The sequence below is a fragment of the Dendrobates tinctorius genome, unplaced genomic scaffold (genome assembly GCF_039654945.1).
Source record: "Dendrobates tinctorius isolate UK_male_01 unplaced genomic scaffold, ASM3965494v1 ptg000032l, whole genome shotgun sequence".
In the NCBI taxonomy this organism is placed as follows: Eukaryota; Metazoa; Chordata; class Amphibia; order Anura; family Dendrobatidae; genus Dendrobates; species Dendrobates tinctorius.
The window spans coordinates 222,056-241,255 of record NW_027361700.1 but is presented as its reverse complement, the minus strand read 5'-3'; the positions used below and the strand labels follow the sequence as shown (position 1 = coordinate 241,255).

Here is a 19,200-nt window from a genome sequence, read left to right as displayed (position 1 = left end):
AGCTGCTGCAAAGGCAAATAAAATAATGGGATGCATTATAAGAGGCATAGATGCTCATGAGGAGAACATAATTTTACCCCTATATAAGTCACTAGTGCGACCACACTTAGAATACTGTGTACAGTTCTTGTCTCCGGTGTATAAGAAAGACATAGTAGATATGGCAGATGGCTAGCACTCGACTAGTGTAATGAATAAACCAGGGCTGTGGAGTCGGTAAGCCACAGTTGCGACTCCGACTCCGACTCCTGGATTTTATCCGACTCCGACTCCTTCATAAATGGCCAATTCATAACAACAAATTTACTGTTGTAAAATATTAAACATCGTGCTTATTCAGTTTCTCACCATCATATAAGTAGTCAGACCACTTAGAGCAAAAACTACATTTATTAGAATACAATTAGAATATAGCAAATAACTTTTATAAACTTTTCTAAACTGTAAGTAAATATGCAATAAACACTTTTAAATTATAAATTTGTCCTCAGAAAAAGTATTGCCTCTGTCAGATCCTCCTTCATGGAAGCCCTCAAATCTGATCTAATTATTTTGAGAGCAGAGAACAACCTCTCTACACTAACTTGTGTTGGTGGCAAAGCAGTAACCACTCGGGCAACATCTCTGACAATGTCAGGATACAGAGGAATCGCTTGTTGCACTGTTATTTTTGATGAACGGTCAAATTTCTCAATTTCTTTTAGTGCACATGAAAAATTCTGCTGAAATGTACTGGCTGTGTTCCTTGATGGGGATGACTCTTCTTCTATGCGGGAACGCTTTGCACGGTCCTTGTGATCCAAATATTTTTCGAAATTAAATTCTTCATCAGTTGATGATGAGGGTGAAGATGTGGCAGGACGACCAAATTCTTCTTGTTCCTCCTGACTGTTTTGCAACCCTTTCATCCTTACTGCTATTTCAAACAGAGCTTCTTTTCCTTTACTTAGCTGTTGATCATCTAGAAGAATCCGATGCATTGGGTCTACATAAACAGCTGCCAAAAGAATGTTATTTTGTAATAGTAGCTCCTCTCTCCGTTTCATTGATGTAGCAATGCCACTTGCAATTAACCCTCCTCTTTGGGACAGGCGAAACATCAGGTTCTTCCACTCCTTTAAGAAAATACCTGGAGTTAAGTCCTCTGCTTGTAATTTTTTAGTCACTGTAAATGGGTGCTCTAGCAATTTTTCCAGCTCAGTCACCTGATTCCACTGACTTTCATTTAGCGTCAGTTGAGGGTTAGCCATGTCTACAAGAAAGGTTTTCAGTTCAACCAAGCGCTGAATCATTAAGTAAGTACTGCCCCATCGTGTGGCTTGATCAATAATTGCCCCTTTTCCAGCACGTCTCTTCAAAATTGAGTCAACTTTAGGGGTTCTGGCAACAGTAGCCAATTTTCTCACCTTGCCAATCAGTGCAGCAGCAAGTCCTTCTTGCAGACTGTCTCTTATAGCCAGCTGTAGCGTATGCACAACACAGCGCATGTGATGAATGAAAGAACATATTGACACAGTTTCAACAAGATCATCTAAACTATCATGTTGCTGTTCATCTGAAGCAACTTCAGTTTGCTCCTCAGTTACAATACTGTGTTCCTCTATTTCAAACATTTCTGTGTCTGTGGACCCAGAATGTTCTTCTAGCTGCTGGTCACCATCATTACTCTCATTCATTAGATTAATAGTACTTATCATATTTGAAGCATTGTCAGTTACGACAGAAAGAACTTGCTCTTTTTTAAGTTCATAGTCTTGCAGAACCTTTTCCACCAAGACCTGGAGAAACTCACTGGTGTGATGAGCTTTGGTGTCTTTTACTGCCAATGTCTTGGTAACTATTTCATTTTTGTCACAAACAAATCGGACATTGATGGCAAAATAGTTCACTCTGTGACGTGTGCAGGCATCCATTTTAAGAAACAGAAAGCGTCCCTTGAGAGTTTTTTTAAGTTCTTCCTTTTGTTTAAAAGCTTCTTCGATTACTAATTTTCTAATACTCTCTCTCTCCAGAGAAACACCAAGCTTGCGGGCCATTTCCCCATTCAGACACATAAAAGCTGGTCGTGAAAATAATGAAATAGGCACACTATCCTTTACAACAAGCTCTATGATCTGTTTTTTAAATGTATCTACTGTCATTGTCACAGTAACTTTGTCACTGACAAAATATCTTGCAACTGATGGCTGCAAAGTTCTCTGCTCCTTTGTTTGGGTGGAAGAGCTGGGCACTGGTTCATTGGTTTGGATGCAGTCTTTCTCATCCACTGCTTTCAGTACTTCTGGATGAAAGCGCTGTAAATGTCTCTTTAGATTAGAAGCTCTGGTAGGAGCATTTTTATCTTTGCCTGAATATGCACTCATCTTGGCTTCACAGCATTTGTTTTCGTCTGGATCATTTGTCATACACTGACAGACATAATGTTTTCTATCTTGAGTGATGGTGAAATGTTCAAATACAGCTGATTTAATGTGATGCTTCTTTGACATTCTCAGGTTTTTAATTCTGCATTCACAATCCAAATGACAATTGTTTTTCCTAAAAACAATTGTACAAAATTATTGCCAGGTCGTACAACTGATATAGTGGTCAGTAATACTGTTATTATTCCTCATGTACTCACAGTTAATTGATGCAAAGTTTGTTGAAAGGATAATACTTCTTACAGTCTTCCTCTTCTGAGTAGCAGGCAGCTGTGAGATGCTTGAAAGACGCACACCTAGTATGATCTAGTCTAGAGGAGGAGCTTTACTACTAAGAATTTGCAACACATTTTCACTTTCAGTTTCATACATTGTAAGTAGGGGGGTTGGGGCAGCATGAGGTTAACCAAGTATAAGATTAGATAAGGGCAGTGGAGAACAGTGACACACAAGAAGTAAGAAATGTCTCTATCTCCAGCAGAACTGCTTATCACTGTTGTTCATAGTTTGATAGAACATATATATTTGAGTAACATTTATAAAATTCATATGAAAGTTCAATTATGAAATATTAATACATTTTTTTTAAAGCTGGAGTCGGTACATTTCTACCGACTCCGACTCCAACCAAAACTAACTCCGACTCCACGACTCCGACTCCACAGCCCTGGAATAAACGGTGCTAGTGAAAGGGAGCCTCTGGTCCCATAAATGTGAAGTCAATATAGAATCACTGCACACATAAATTATGCTAAAGTGAGCTTTTTATTATTTAATTGACGGTGATGAAGCGACAGCTGACGTTTCGGCCTAACAACGGCCTTTATCACATAGTCGCCCTTTGAAGTAGAGTTTTGGTAGTCACCTGTTGATAGTTTATCACTGCTAGGCAATATTTCAAAAAAATGCGGATTATCCAATATAGCCAATAGTCCAGGTGCTAGAGGAGCAGAGATCCTGTTGGTATGGCAAAAAAACATTGGTGCCGCAGTGGGGGATGCAGGCACCGGTGACTACCAAAACTCTACTTCAAAAGGGCGACTGTGATAAAGGCCGTTGTTAGGCCGAAACGTAAGCTGTCGCTTCATCACCGTCAATTAAATAATAAAAAGCTCACTTTAGCATAATTTACGTGTGCAGTGATTCTATATTGACTTCATATAAGAAAGACATAGCTGAACTGGAGCGGGTGCAGAGAAGAGCGACCAAGGTAATTAGGGAACTAGGGGGTCTGCAATACCAAGACAGGTTATTACACTTGGGGTTATTTAGTTTGGAGAATCGAAGGCTTAGGGGTGATCTTATTACAATGTATAAATATATGCGGGGACAGTACAAAGACCTTTCTAATGATCTTTTTACTCTTAAGGCCCCGTCACACTAAGCGATCTCGGTAGCGAGATCGCTGCTGAGCCACAACTTTTGTGACGTAACAGCGATCTCACCAGCGAGATCGCTGTGTGTGACAGCGATCAGCGAGCGGCCCCCCTGCCGGTATCGCTGATCGCTGGAAGAAACCTCTGGACATTTCTTTGGTAGCTGGTCTCCCGCTGGCCAGCACGCATCGCTGTGTGACAGGCGGTAGACCAGCGATCAGGTGTAAAAAATAATAAAAAAAATTAAAAATATAGTTATTCTCCCCTTCCGACGTCCTGTTCAGCCATCCTGCCTCTCTCCACGCTCCGGTCCCAGTGATCCTTTGCACGAATGACCGCGAGACTTTGTTATCCCTCGAGACCGTGACATCTCGGGGTCATTCTCGCAAAGGATCACTGGGACCGGGGCGTGGAGAGAGGCAGGATGGCTGAACGGGACGTCGGAAGGTGAGAATAACTATATTTTTTATTTTGATTCCATTTTTTACAGGGATGGCCAGCAATGCCGCACGCTCAGCATCGCTGTGCTGATCGCTGGTGAAGCTGTCTGTGTGACAGCTCACCAGCGATCACATAGCGACTTACTAGCGATCCTGACACCTTGATATCGGTGTCGGGATCGCTGGTAAGTCGCTTAGTGTGACGGGGCCTTTAGACCTGTGACGGGGACAAGGGGGCATCCTCTACGTCTGGAGGAAAGAAGGTTTAAGCATACTCAGACGTGGATTCTTTACTGTAAGAGCAGTGAGACTATGGAGCTCTCTGCCATATGATGTTATAATGAGTGATTCCCTACTAAAATTTAAGAAGGGACTGGATGCCTTTCTTGAAAAGTATACTATTACAGGGTATATACACTAGTTTCCTTAATATTGCGTTGATCCATGGAGCTAGTCTGATTGCCGTATGTGGAGTCGGGAAGGAATTTTTTTCCCCAATGTCAAACTTACTGTTTGCCACATGGGGTTTTTTTTTGCCTTCCTTTGGATCAACATGTTAGGGCAAGTTAGGATAGGATATGGGTTGAACTAGATGGACTTAAAGTCTCCCTTCAACCTTAATAACTATGTTACATTAACCTAACTATCCCTGTGTGGCACAGCCAAAAGTTTTACCATAACCAGGTTTCCTGCATCATGTTCCCACATGCTTTATGCATCCATTAGCCCTCTGTGTCTGTACTGTTACACACTTAACATTATGGCTGGTCCATACAATCAGGGCAACTGTTACCACCCACCTTTCGTGTCTCCCTTTTTTCCTCATAGACTGCGAGCAGGGCCCTCATTCCTCTTGGTATCTGTTATAATCTATGTGATTATTGTTATGCTGTAATGTCTATTGTCTGTACAAATCCCCTCTGAAATGTAAAGTGCTGCGGAATATGTCAGCGCTAAAGAAATAAAATTTATTATTATTAAAGGGAATCAGTCACCCAGTTTTTGCTACTTAATGCTACTTAAGCTGAGAGCAGCATAATGTAGCGACAGATACCCTGGTACAAAGGATGTCACTTACTGTGCTGCTTGCTGTAGTCTTGATAAAATCTAAAACTAAATTTGTGCTGAGAAAAACAGAATAAAATGGGATAAATGAAAATCTTATTGTCTGGCACAAAATGGCCACGGGTAATATAAACCCCAAAACTTTCATATAGATGAATCCAACAAAAATAGCATGCAAATCATTAATTAGGTTTGCTAAACAGTATTCCTAGTTGCGCCTTGTTAATGGTACATAGGATTAAGGAAGAGAGAGATTGACTTCTTACCGCAGAGGTAGAAGTATTATATAGTCCATTGCAGATGTCGATGTGCAGAGAAAGTTGAAATGTCAGTGTCGGAGAGCTGCCCCGGCCGATAGCCGCTGCATCGTGAGGTACCTCCAGTATACAGCAGAATTCGGGGTCCTGGTATCCAGATGCCGTGGTAGACTGTTTTAGATTTACTCCTTGTCACAATTTTTGATGGTTATTGTTTATTCACTACAGTGGAAAACTTTTGACACCTGCGCTACTTGTTGGTTTTATATTTTAAGTTTTGATAATCTCCTGCTAATAAAACAGTGATTTTATCATTTGAGGACTAGTAAACCTGCTGCCATGTAGTCCTTCTTGTTCATGAGCTCTGTATAACCCCCATCCCCACACTCATTAGCAGCTTTCTGCCTTCTTTGCAGACCTAAGATAGAAGATGGACATTAAGGACCTGGGTTCAGACCATAAAGTGGCTGCACACAGATCATCAGGCTGTCATCAGAAGGCAGCCCTGGCTCACAGCATCATCATAACCATCCGCAGGGTCTTATGGTTGAAGGCATGGCACGTGGACACAGCTTCCAAAAGGTCCCTTACTGGCCTCTCCTCCAGGGTTCATGTCCTTTCAGAGAAGAATTAAAGAAGATGAATTCCAACACTACGGAACGTGGGGGTGGGATATAAGAGTACGTCACTCAAGAGGTTTCTTTCCTTTCGGAGGTTCCCTGTCCAGACTAGTAACCGACAAGACAAATCTCCAGCATGTCAAGACAGGAAGAGGCCTTCCTTCAAGTCAGGCGTGTAAGGCGTGTAAACATTCGTTTTTATTTTTTAAGTGGAACCTCGGGACCACGGTCCGGGGGACTCCAAAGGGGGCGTGACTAGTGAGCCCCGGGTACCCGTAGTAAAGGCCCTCAGGCAGGACCAGAATGGAATACCTGGAGGACACAGGTGCTACCTCCAGTTAGACCCTGAACACGTGGCAGCTGTCCCAGCGGGACCAAAAGGAGTATCAAAAGTTACAGCAGAGTCCGTAATGCGCTGGGTCCTGGATCCGGATAGTTGGTAAGGAGTCGGTTCCAGTGACCTTCACACAGTCCTTGGACTCGGATGGCTGTAGGCGGAACGGGATGGCTTAGGCCCAGATGGTTGCTGATATAACCAGGTAACACAGGATACTGATATGGTGTGGAAACAGAGAGCATTAGACAATGCACAGAGACTGCAGATGCAGCACAGACAGGTTAGCATGAGAACCGGATGTAGCAATGATAGATACTCGTTGCTCCGGCGTTCTCCCTATGGAGGAGAGGCCAGAAATAGCAGCCAGTGCGCTGCCATTGGTTGATTGCATTTTTTGAATAATGCACGCCGCCCCTTTAAGAAGGCAAGAGAGCGGGCGGGCGTGCCCTAATAATCTTAGCTACAGATCTCCTCACAGGACGCCAGGAGGAGGAGGCAGGAAGGAGGACAGAACGCTGAGCAGCAGCATGAGAGACTCGAGGTGAGTGCCCAGAACGGAGAGCAGCGGCAGGCCTGGACGCAGCGCCAGGGCGTGGGCCAGGTGTAACAAGGCGCCACCTGGCACCCACGAACTAAGCAATGCCAGACTTCCAGACCCGGATCCAACAGACTTCCCTCGGCATGACAGGCCACTCTCAGGGTGGGCGGACATCTCCTTCATTTTCGAAGCGTCGTCTCCCACAGTTACAAAATAGAATTTTCTACTCTACCTCATTTTTGTTTTTGCAAGTTTCGTCCACCAAAGAATCTGTCCCACAGTCCTGGATTTTTCAAGGCTATCCGCTCACTATCCGAGACAGGGGTCATGGTCTCTGTTCCCCCTTTAGAACTCTTTACGGGTTTTTATTCAAACCTGTTTGTGGTTCCAAAGAAGGATGGCTCCATTTGTCCAATTATGGATCTCATGCTATTGAACAGACCTGTTCGGATACGCCACTTCAGGGTGGAGTTCCTTCGGTCAGTGACAGCAGCCATGGAACGCGATTTTAATTCCTATGCTTGGTGGACATTGAAGATGCCTACCTACACATACCCACTTTTTCCCCCTCACCAGAGATTTCTTCGGTTCGCTGTGTAATCCTCAGCATGTCAAGAGAGTCTACAGATTACTCTGGACATCTTTTCCCATCTAGGCTGGATTATCATCATCCCAAAGTTGTCCTTGATCCCGGTCCTATGTATTGCTTTTCTGAGAATGCTGTTTGACACCGTGCGATCAAGTGTTTTTCTACCAGCAGAGAAGCACCTGGCTCTATCACGCGGGATTCGCTCACTTAGAGGCACATCTTCTCGGTCTCTCTGCTTTTGTATGAGCGTCCTAGGCAGGATGGTTGCATCAACAAAAGCCGTTTCTTTTGAACAGTTTCATACAAGTTCTCTTCAACTTTTTCTTCTATCAAGATGGGAACAGGTCGACTCACTCCCTGCATCGACTGATCACCCTTCCCTACTTGATAAAGAAGTCCCTAGAATGGTGAACAAGACCTCCCCTACTCCATCGTGGAAGATCGTTCCTGTCACCATGTTGGAAGATCGTGACAACGGATGCCAGTCTACTCCGGTTGGGGAGCAGTTTTTCAAAATTTTCACAGTCCATGGATGATGGACCACCCAGGAATCGTTTATTTCCATCAACATTCTGGCGCTAAGGGCGATCCTTCTTACTCCTTTTTTTTTTTACTGACAGAATGTCCTCCTCAACCACTCATTTCGGGTCCAAACAGACAATGCCATCACAGTGGCATACATAAACCACCAAGGAAGAACCCAAAGTTGATTAGTATGGTCCGAAGTGGCGTGGATTCTGCTATGGGGCAAGAATAATGTACGGTAATCTCAGCAGAACACATTCCTGGAGTGTACACCTGTGCTGCCGATTTTCCCCCTTCCGTGAGATTTGTGTCAGATGAGGGATTCCCAATGTCGACCTGATAGCGTCCAAACTGAACCATAAGGTTCTTAAGTTCGCCTCCATGGTCCTGTGACTTGCTAGCAATCGGCTCCGAAGCCCTGGTAATTCCTTGGTCCCGGGTTCTCCCTCTTATACATGTTCCCTTTTTTTTAACACTGATCCCCAGGGTGGTCAAGAATATCACGACTGAGGGAGTGCTCTTCATTCTCATTGCTCTGGACTGGCCTAGAAGACCTTAGTACGCAGAAGTAATCAACCTCATTGTGGAAACTCCCAGATCTTCCATAACTTCTCTCGCAGGTTCCTGTCTTCCACCAGAGATCTCAGTCACTCAATTTAGCAGCATGGCTGTTGAGGCTGCGGTTCTGAAATCCGACAGCTTCTCCATTCAGGTTTAGACCATGATTAGGGCTAGGAAGTCTTCTTCCTCTCCCATTTATCATCATACGTGGAAAACCTTTTTGTGCTGGTGTGAAACTAACTGGATTTCCCCCGATCTGCCATTCATTTTGTCCTTTTTACCATCGGGCCTGAAATCTGGCCTCTCTGTTCTCTCAACGAGCAGATGTGTGCACTTTCCATACTCTTTCAAAAGAATTTAGTATCTCGCCTGCAGATCAAGACCCATTGCCCGCTGGGTTCGTTCTGCCATTCTGAAGCCTAAACGAACGAACTTAGACTGAAAGAACGTGTTCACGGAGTGTCACCACGCACTCCACTGATGCAGTGGAGGCCTCTTGAGCCCTCCACCATCAGGCATCAGTTTTACAGATTTAAACCAAAGACAGAAACACAATGATTGAATGCCCTGCAGTAAATAAATTGCATAATGCATGAAAATAATGTATGGTATTTGGTTAACGTGTTTTTTGACTTAAAAAAAATTTAATTGGGACAATCCTGACTCTTATATTAGAAACCTTAACGTTTGTCAAATGACATGCATGTAGATAAGGGCTGAGATGGACTGAGCCCAACTAGTGGACACAAAGCCGAGGGAGACCACATGAATAATGCCCAGCTCATAAGAAACGCAGGTGTCCTCTTTATATATGCATGATGCAAACAAACAAAGTTCTGAACAGGGATATAACTTGTTGTGCATGCAGCGTGTAAGCGCACGTTGACACTAGCCACTAAACAGAAAAAAACAAAGACAGAAACATAATGATTAAATACCCTGCAGTAAATAAATAGCATAGTGCGTGAAAATAATGTACGGTATTTAGTTAACATGTTTTTTGCTAAAAAAAAAAAAAAGCAAAACCAATCCCGCCTTGTCACAGCAGCCGTGCATGAGTGCAGACTTGAGGGTACTACTTTTTTACCCACCCTTGAGACTGCTTTTGGACATCCTATGGTTTCCTGTGTCCCCCAATGAAGTGATAGGGAAATTAAGATTTTGGATACCTACCATAAAATCTTTCAAGGAACCTTCTTTGGGGCACACATGGTTCGTCCTTGTTTGTTGTTGATTCTGGTTATATTATGATTTCACACTAAACCCCAAAAATGGGCCTCACAATATTAACAACTTTCCAAAAATGTGGGTAAGCAACTTTGTTTGAAGCATGCGATGTTCGTTCCATCTCGCCCGTGGCAAGTAACAGTTGTAGGCAATCTGAAAATCACACCTGAAACCAGATAAAAAGGGGAGAAGTTGACTCAACCTTTGCATTAGGTCTCTGTGTGTGCCACACTAAGCATGAAGAACAGAAAGAGGAGAAGAGAACTGTCTGAGGACTTGTAACCTTGAGATTGTTGATATTTATCAACAATTTTAGGTATCAATTCCATCTCCAGAGATCTTGATGTTCCTTTGCCCACAGTGCACAACATATTCAAGAAGTTTACAACCCATGGAACTGGAGCTAATCTGCATGGACATGGATGGCAGAGAAAAATTGAAAAAAGAAAGCAACGTAGGATAGACCAGATGGTAGATAAACAGGCTCAATCAAGTTCCATAGAATTTCAAGCTGTCCTGCAGTCTCAGGATGCATCAGTGCCAGCATGAACTACAGTGCCTTGCGAAAGTTTTCGGTTGCCTGGAACTTTTCAACCTTTTCCCACATATCATGCTTCAAACATAAAGATACCAAATGTAAATTTTTGGTGAAGAATCAACAAGTGGAACACAATTGTGAAGTTGAACGATATTTATTGGTTATTTTTCATTTTTGGGGAAATTCAAAAACTGGAAAGGGGGCGTGCAATATTATTCTGTCACTTTAATTTCAGTGCAGCAAACTCACTCCAGAAGTTCATTGTGGATCTCTGAATGATCCAATGTTGTCCTAAATGACTAATGATGATAAATATAATCCACCTGTGTGTAATCAAGTCTCCGTATAAATGCACCTGCTCTGTGATAGTCTCAGGGTTCCATTTGAAGCACAGAGAGCATCATGACTTTCGGAACGTACTGTATCCATCGACATTTGAATGAAATGAAACGCTATTGCAGGAGACCCACAGCTGAAACAGTCACATTAAAAAAGCAGGAATGCAGTTTGCCAAAATACTGGGAAAGCGTATTGTGGACATATGAGACAGAGAGAGCTTTTTGGTAATATTTCGGTTTACCAAAACGGAATGAGGCATACAAAGAACACAATACCTACAGTCAAATATGGTGGAGGTTTAAAGATGGCACTGAGTTCCTGGACTGTGTGTAAGGCATCATGCAATCTGAAGACTACCAAATCATTTTGGGTTGCAGTGTAGTGCCCAGTGTCAGAAAGTTAGGTTTTTGCATCCTAGGTCTTGGGTATTCCAGCAGGACAATGAACTCAAATGTACTTCAACAAGCACCCAGAAATGAATTGCAACTAAGCGTTGGAGAATTCTGAAGTGGCCAGCAAGGAGTCTGGATCTAAATCCCATTGAACACCTGTGGAAAGATCTTAAAATTGCTGTTGAGAGAAGGCGCCCTTCAAATATGAGAGACCTGGAGCAGTTTGCAAAAGAAGAGTGGTGCAGAATTCCTTTTGAGAGGTGTAAAAAGCTTGTTGATGTTTATAGGAAGCGATTGATTGCAGTCATTTATTCCAAAGGGTGTGCAACCAAATATTAAGCTGAGGATGCCAACATTGTCCATTTTTTTTTTTTTTTTTTTTTTGTGTTGTTCCAAAACACACAGGAGAAAATTTGTGTATAACAAAACATGTAATTGTAATAATTTTGTTGGAGAAATACTTTTTCTGGGACAGTTTCACGAGTGCCAACACTTTCGGTTATGACTGTATATAACCATGTTCCATATCTCTGCAAATTAATCTTTATATGGATTGTAAGATCATGTGGCGTTGTGCCCAGTCATTCATTACCCATTGGCAGATGAATACAGTGCTGTAAATGGCATTAGAAGTTCTGGATAAAATAAACTAAGAATCTGAATGACGAAATGTACAACTGATATTTATGATTGTTTGCCCTCCAGAAAATCCGTACAAACAACTGCCCTGTGATTGCCACATAAGTATGCCAGGAAGATCCGCAGTCTTGATTGGTCCGGTGTGGTGAGTACCCTGATTTGATATAACTGCACAGTCTGGGAGAATTAAAGGCAATGTCCTCCTTCATAGCCATTGGTTTTAATATCCCTTTTTAACTAAAATTGAACATTACAAAATCCTGATTCGCCCGTGTGTTCTTGCATCCTCTTCCCCCACAAAATGTATGCAATCTATAAGTCTTCTGAAACTCTGCAAGTTATTTGCAGAGTCCTTCCCAGAGGTTGGTGGCCTTTGCTTAGCCCTGTATGATTCTGTTTCCAGGTCCGGTTCCTTATTTAATGCTGGCTTCTTGAAAAGAATGCTGTTTGAGGCTACGACACGAGGCTTTTTGGACATACATACCATACTGAAGACACTGATTTGTGAATCTGAATGCACAACTCTTAAACAGTTCCCTGTAAATCCAAATCAAGGCACTCAGAGTAAGACATTTGTGTTTTTGCTTTTGGCTAAACTGTAAGCTTTACATATGTTTGTTTTTGCCAGGTCTTATCTTTAGAAATCATATGGGTGTATATGTAACTGGGGGTCTCATCTGCCACCTCTTCATTTAAAGTCAATGACCAGAATAGCCATAGGCCACAAATGCTGCCCAGTCGGGAAACCTTTTGTTGTGGTGTATTTTCATGTCAGACTTGTATCCACAAGGTATTCCCATCGCAGCCATTCATGACATGGCAGTGGCAGATGGTGAGGACTATGGAGCCGAAATTAAGAGTTCTGGAAAAAGTGTAGCCAAGATCACTCCCCTATGTGTGCTAAAGAAGTGATGTAGCACAGCCCGCTCCCGCATACACACAGCTATTTTAATATTTACTATGAATGGGTGACATAGGAATACCCTTTAAGATTATTTTGCACTAGGAATTTCCAGTGCCCCATCAAGGCATATAAATCTCATCTTAAAGAGATGGGTCCTCATTAAGGCCCCCTTCCCATATAGGTCAGAGCAGAGATCTGCTAACAACCCTCACTTTTTCCTCTAGTTTAAGGGCCATTCACACAGGCCGATCAAATGCTGAACAAGTGTCCACAAGAATTCTGGTTTCCCATCATTGATCCATTTGGTCGGCGGCTGATTGGGTTGATTATGCTGCCATAAAATCAATAATGTATGCAACACATTTCCAAGATTGTACACAAGATTTGCTGCCGGTACAGTTGGTATCGGCCCATGTGAACAGGCTTTGAAATGAGCGCCAGTTGACTACTCGTACAGTACAATGCTCCTATGGACAGAAACTTGTACTGGTCTAAATGTAACTTTACTTGGGTCAGCCTTTACATGGTGAATGGTTATAGCAGCCCATTTTCCTCTACAACAATCAGCCTTTTGGTCAGATTAATGGGGCTGGCCATTACTTTACATGTCTTGCATGTAAACTAACTGCCATAGACGAGCACTTCTCTAAATACCTTGTTTTTCCTAGTCCTTCTGTAACCTGAGCTGTTCACCTGATTTACATTATCTCTGGCTGAGAATCTCCTGCTTCCTGTGGTTATGGTCAGATTTTCCCTCAGTTCTTGGGTTTGGAAACTGCTGGGTGGGCATGGCTTGTGGTGACTGTGGGCAGGTGTTTTGGTGCTTTTGTTTTTACTTCTACTCCCTGAACAATGTCCTGTCTTGTATGGGGATCTTTGGGGGCATTTGTGGGACAATCAGTAGCAGTCAGGGTAGAGGACAACATACTTGAGTAAAGCAGCCCCATTGTGCCATGAGTATGACGATATCTAAAGACCTGTATCGCTTTGTCTGTAGCTGAAGAAGGTGGCGTCTATATTAAAATAACAGAAGGAGATATTGCAAAAAATTCAGGTATGTAACTTGCAATATTTGTCTGTCTTTTCTATATGTAAAGGAATTTATCTGGTTTGGATGTTTTGAGTTGTTGTCCTATACTGGATTGGTCAGAGCAGTTGTCCATGGGAGGGCGACTCGTGTCTTATATATCTACAGATCATATCCCTTGCAGTATATAAGGAATCAGGAACCTTTGGCACTCTATTTGTCATGGAACTACAACTCCCAACATAACGTGGAATTTGTAGTTTCACAACTGTTTGAGCTCTGCAAGTTGCTGATCCCTGCAGTATAGCATTGTAAGGAGGCCACTAAAAGCAATGCGTGTCTTGCTTCCAGAGTGAGAGCTCTGTATAACAAAGTGTAGAACACTTCGAATTCTGTAGAAATATAGCTGTATTCTAGTTTTATGGTCAGAGTAGTTTGGATCAAATTTTAAAACTGAGTTCAGTAAGCAGCTAGTAACATACCCATATAGATACCCATCAGTCACCACATTAAATCTTTGTGCCTAATATTGTGCAGGTCCCCTTCATGCCACCAAACAGCTCTGACCCATTGAGGAATGGATTTGTGATTGTGTCTTATCATTAAAGTGGTTGTATCCGGATCCTGTACAGAATCCACTCGGCTCTCCTAGAGACATGGAGACTTTGCGCTCTTGAAGATTGACATTTACGGCCGGCAACATGGCTGAGCCGCTGGTCTGACCTGTGCTGTATGATGCTGCTAGCACTGACAGCTTTTCCTCTGCAGCGTGAGAGCAGTGCAGGGGCTTCATCCAGCGATCTGGTCAGCTCTACTGTATAGCAAATTGTGCTTCTTGCTCAGGAAACTGGCCAGTAGTGATGAGAGAGTATGCTCGTTGCTCGGGTTTTCCCGAGCATGCTCTGGTGATCTCCAAGTATTTTGGCGTGCTCGGAGATTTAGTTTCTGTCGCTGTAGCTGTAAATCATGCAGCTGCAGCAACAGAAACTAAATCTCCGAGCACTTCCAAATACTCGGAGATCACCAGAGCATGCTCGGGAAAACCCGAGCAACGAGCATACTCTCTCATCACTACTGGCCATCTACTGAATTGGCCGGCAGCTGTTCAACTTGCCTGATTGCCAGTCGTTTGTTTTTTTTTGTTTAGTTTATACAAGCACTTTGCCATTTCACCCATTTAATTTGTGGCAACTCCTGATTTGGAGATACCCTGACCCAGTCATTTACCCATCAATTGGCTTTTGTCTGTCACTGAGATGCTTACAATTGCCAATGCTTCCTGTTTCCAACACATTAACTCTTATGAACTGACTTTTCACTTGCTGCCTAATTTATTCCACACCTTGACAGTTGCCATCGTCTCAAGACTGTCAGTGGCTTTGGGGTAAGCACAGAGGGCGGCTAAATCACTTTTGCCATTTTTGGCCACTACGTGCAGCCATACTCTTCAATCTCATAGCTGGTGTACTTTGTTGCCTTTAATGTATTCCTCTTCAGGGAAAAGAAAATATAAAGACAACCCACTGCCCCCGAAACGACAGAAGAGTGAAGTCCGCGTTGAGCACCCTCCATTTTATTACAGCATTCACAGACATGCTATTGGAGGCCTGAACATACCGAAGTAAGTCCTTCTGTTGGGTTCATGCCACATATCGCAATATGGAAGTCAAAGGGATGTAAAAATCTCAGTGGATCTTCTAATCCAGAGCGTGTGCTGTCTGGAAACAGTCTGTGACTACTCACAGTCCTCTACACAGTGTATGTTTTGCACATACAGTGGGGAAAAAAAGTATTTAGTCAGTCAGCAATAGTGCAAGTTCCACCACTTAAAAAGATGAGAGGCGTCTGTAATTTACATCATAGGTAGACCTCAACTATGGGAGACAAACTGAGAAAAAAAAATCCAGAAAATCACATTGTCTGTTTTTTTTTTCATTTTATTTGCATATTATGGTGGAAAATAAGTATTTGGTCAGAAACAAAATTTCATCTCAATACTTTGTGATATATCCTTTGTTGGCAATGACAGAGGTCAAACGTTTTCTGTAAGTCTTCACAAGGTTGCCACACACTGTTGTTAGTAGGTTGGCCCATTCCTCCATGCAGATCTCCTCTAGAGCAGTGATGTTTTTGGCTTTTCGCTTGGCAACACGGACTTTCAACTCCCTCCAAAGGTTTTCTATAGGGTTGAGATCTGGAGACTGGCTAGGCCACTCCAGGACCTTGAAATGCTTCTTACTAAGCCACTCCTTCATTGCCCTGGCGGTGTGCTTTGGATCATTGTCATGTTGAAAGACCCAGCCACGTTTCATCTTCAATGCCCTTGCTGATGGAAGGAGGTTTGCACTCAAAATCTCACGATACATGGCCCCATTCATTCTTTCATGTACCCGGATCAGTCGTCCTGGCCCCTTTGCAGAGAAACAGCCCCAAAGCATGATGTTTCCACCACCATGCTTTACAGTAGGTATGGTGTTTGATGGATGCAACTCAGTATTATTTTTCCTCCAAACACGACAAGTTGTGTTTCTACCAAACAGTTCCAGTTTGGTTTCATCAGACCATAGGACATTCTCCCAAAACTCCTCTGGATCATCCAAATGCTCTCTAGCAAACTTCAGACGGGCCCGGACATGTACAGGCTTAAGCAATGGGACACGTCTGGCACTGCAGGATCTGAGTCCATGGTGGCGTAGTGTGTTACTTATGGTAGGCCTTGTTACATTGGTCCCAGCTCTCTGCAGTTCATTCACTAGGTCCCCCCGCGTGGTTCTGGGATTTTTGCTCACCGTTCTTGTGATCATTCTGACCCCACAGGGTGGGATTTTGCGTGGAGCACCAGATCGAGGGAGATTATCAGTGGTCTTGTATGTCTTCCATTTTCTAATTATTGCTCCCACAGTTGATTTCTTCACTCCAAGCTGGTTGGCTATTGCAGATTCAGTCTTCCCAGCCTGGTGCAGGGCTACAATTTTGTTTCTGGTGTCCTTTGACAGCTCTTTGGTCTTCACCATAGTGGAGTTTGGAGTCAGACTGTTTGAGGGTGTGCACAGGTGTCTTTTTATACTGATAACAAGTTTAAACAGGTGCCATTACTACAGGTAATGAGTGGAGGAAAGAGGAGACTCTTAAAGAAGAAGTTACAGGTCTGTGAGAGCCAGAAATCTTGATTGCTTGTTTCTGACCAAATACTTATTTTCCACCATAATATGCAAATAAAATGAAAAAAAAAACAGACAATGTGATTTTCTGGATTTTTTTTTCTCAGTTTGTCTCCCATAGTTGAGGTCTACCTATGATGTAAATTACAGACGCCTCTCATCTTTTTAAGTGGTGGAACTTGCACTATTGCTGACTGACTAAATACTTTTTTTCCCCACTGTACACTGCTCATAGATAGTATATGGTGCCCACTTGTAGTTTATGGGTGTTTTCACACTGTGATTTGGCACCCATTCATTGGTCCTATCAGGGTTTACATGCAAATTTTCTGCAAAATGGGATTTGAGCTTATGCATTGTTGGGGCCATAGATTATAATGGTGCCAACAGAATGAACATGTGCTCCGACATGCGTCATTTCCAGGCGTATACGACTACTGGAGGTGAACATTCAGCCGTATTGCGTCTGGGTGTTCGTCTCTAGTAGGCGTACAGGCCCGAAAATGATTCACAATAGACTCACAGGTTAACTCTGTCGGCACTATTATCGTCTAATGGCCAAGTCGGCACACATGCCTGAATCCCGTTTTACAGGGGGTTTGGACATACGCACTGACTGGACCAACAAACAAATGCTTAAACTGCGTGAAAGCACCCATTTGCTCTAGGCAGCTTACACAAGCTTTATCCTACATATTTTGTATCCTTGATCATCTTGTCTGTTGCTTGACGGACTCTGACGTCACCAGCACCAAATGTTATTCCTTGGTATCTGACACCATATATAATCTACCCCCCTAAGATACAGTTATGTCTAGTTTCAGCTTACCGATGTACATTTTCTTATTGCAGATTAAACAAAATCATCCAGTACTTCTCAGAAGCTGGGTTCCTAGTGTCCCGGACCCATTTTGACCCTACAGGAATAAGAACAAATGCATCTCTGGCCACACTGAAGGCAATCCTTAAAAACAACAGCAGTCTCTCAAATACATCACAGATCAGCAGCTTCAAGGAGGAGCTAGAAAGCCAGAGTGAAGGTGCGCCTCCGCTAGAGGAGGGTGCGCCTTCGCAGGAGGAAGGTGCGCCTTCGCAAGAGGAAGTTGTGCCTCCGCAAGAGGAAGATGCGCCTCCGCAGGTGGAGGCTTAAAATCAGAAATAGTCTTGTTAACTGTGAATTATTGAACAGAACATAAATCCACTATTGTTTTAGAAAAAGAACAAACTGTTCTCATGAAAAAAATGTATGTTACTTTCTTAAATGTTTTTGACCATTTTATTATTCTGTTTCTTAGAAGACATTTTGCCCTTAGACAGGACCTGACTTGAGGTCAGAAGTGCCTGTTTTTGTTGTTCATTTAGTCTTTAAACCTTTTCCCTGAATATGACTTATTTGTTTTATTTTAATAAATTCGCCCTATGTTTTTTTCTTTTTTTTTTAAATATTGGCAATTAAGAAAATCAATATGCTAAGTTATGTGTTTGGGTGAGTCTTTAGACTGCTCTGTAAGGGTGGTTTCACATTAGCGTTTCAGGGCGCAGCGACGGCCTGCGCACGGCCACCGCTAAGCACCGCCCCCTGTCGCGCCTCCGGTAGCTCCACCTACGGGCGCATGACGCTGCATGCGTCCTGCGTCCCCTATCTTTATCACTGGGGACGCAGGCCGTGCGCAGTATGCGTTTGGCGGCGCATGCGTCCTTGTGACGGTGCACCGAGCGCAACCAAATTGCAACAGGTTGCGTTTGGCTCTGGCCGGCGCACCGTCAAAAGGGGTGCATGCGCCGCCAAACGCATACTGTGCACGGCCGGCGTCCCCAGTGATAAAGATAGGGGACGCATGCAGCGTCATGCACCCGTAGGCGTAGCTACCGGAGGGGGGCGGGGCTTAGCGGCGGCCGTGCGCAGGCCGTCGCTGCGCCCTGAAACGCTAATGTGAAACCACCCTTACACTGCATAGTGCTTGTTGCAGCGTGATCTTGTGAGAATAGACTTGCTCTCTGGAGACCCCGCTGTATGTGGTGTGACACTGCCTTCAGCACAATTTCAGGATGTGGCTGAAGGAGAAGAGCATTAGAGAGGGGCGAACCTGAACAGTAAAGTTAGAGGGTCTGTACTGGACACAAAGCGAACAGCTGCGGGTTGTCTTGGCTGTTTATCAAAAATAGTGGGGTCTGCATGCAGTTTTTTTTTAATTAAAGTATTTAAATAGTTTAAAAAAAAAAATGTGGAATCCCCCCTCAT

At 43.3% G+C, this 19,200-nt stretch overlaps 1 protein-coding gene across 3 annotated transcripts in view; it reads left to right on the top strand.

The window, feature by feature from the left end:
- The window catches only part of TRMT1L (tRNA methyltransferase 1L), an 89,128-nt gene extending 70,744 nt beyond the window's left edge, over positions 1-18,384 (top strand). For all 3 annotated transcript variants that reach the window (XM_073572289.1, XM_073572290.1, XM_073572288.1), the window contains exons 14-18: positions 11,933-12,011; positions 12,270-12,430; positions 13,768-13,824; positions 15,295-15,418; positions 17,811-18,384. In XM_073572289.1, coding sequence (XP_073428390.1) covers positions 11,933-12,011; positions 12,270-12,430; positions 13,768-13,824; positions 15,295-15,418; positions 17,811-18,108 — 719 coding nt within the window. In that variant the 3' untranslated portion in view covers positions 18,109-18,384. The remainder of the gene's footprint in view (positions 1-11,932; positions 12,012-12,269; positions 12,431-13,767; positions 13,825-15,294; positions 15,419-17,810) is intronic.
- The last annotated feature ends 816 nt before the right edge of the window (positions 18,385-19,200 follow it).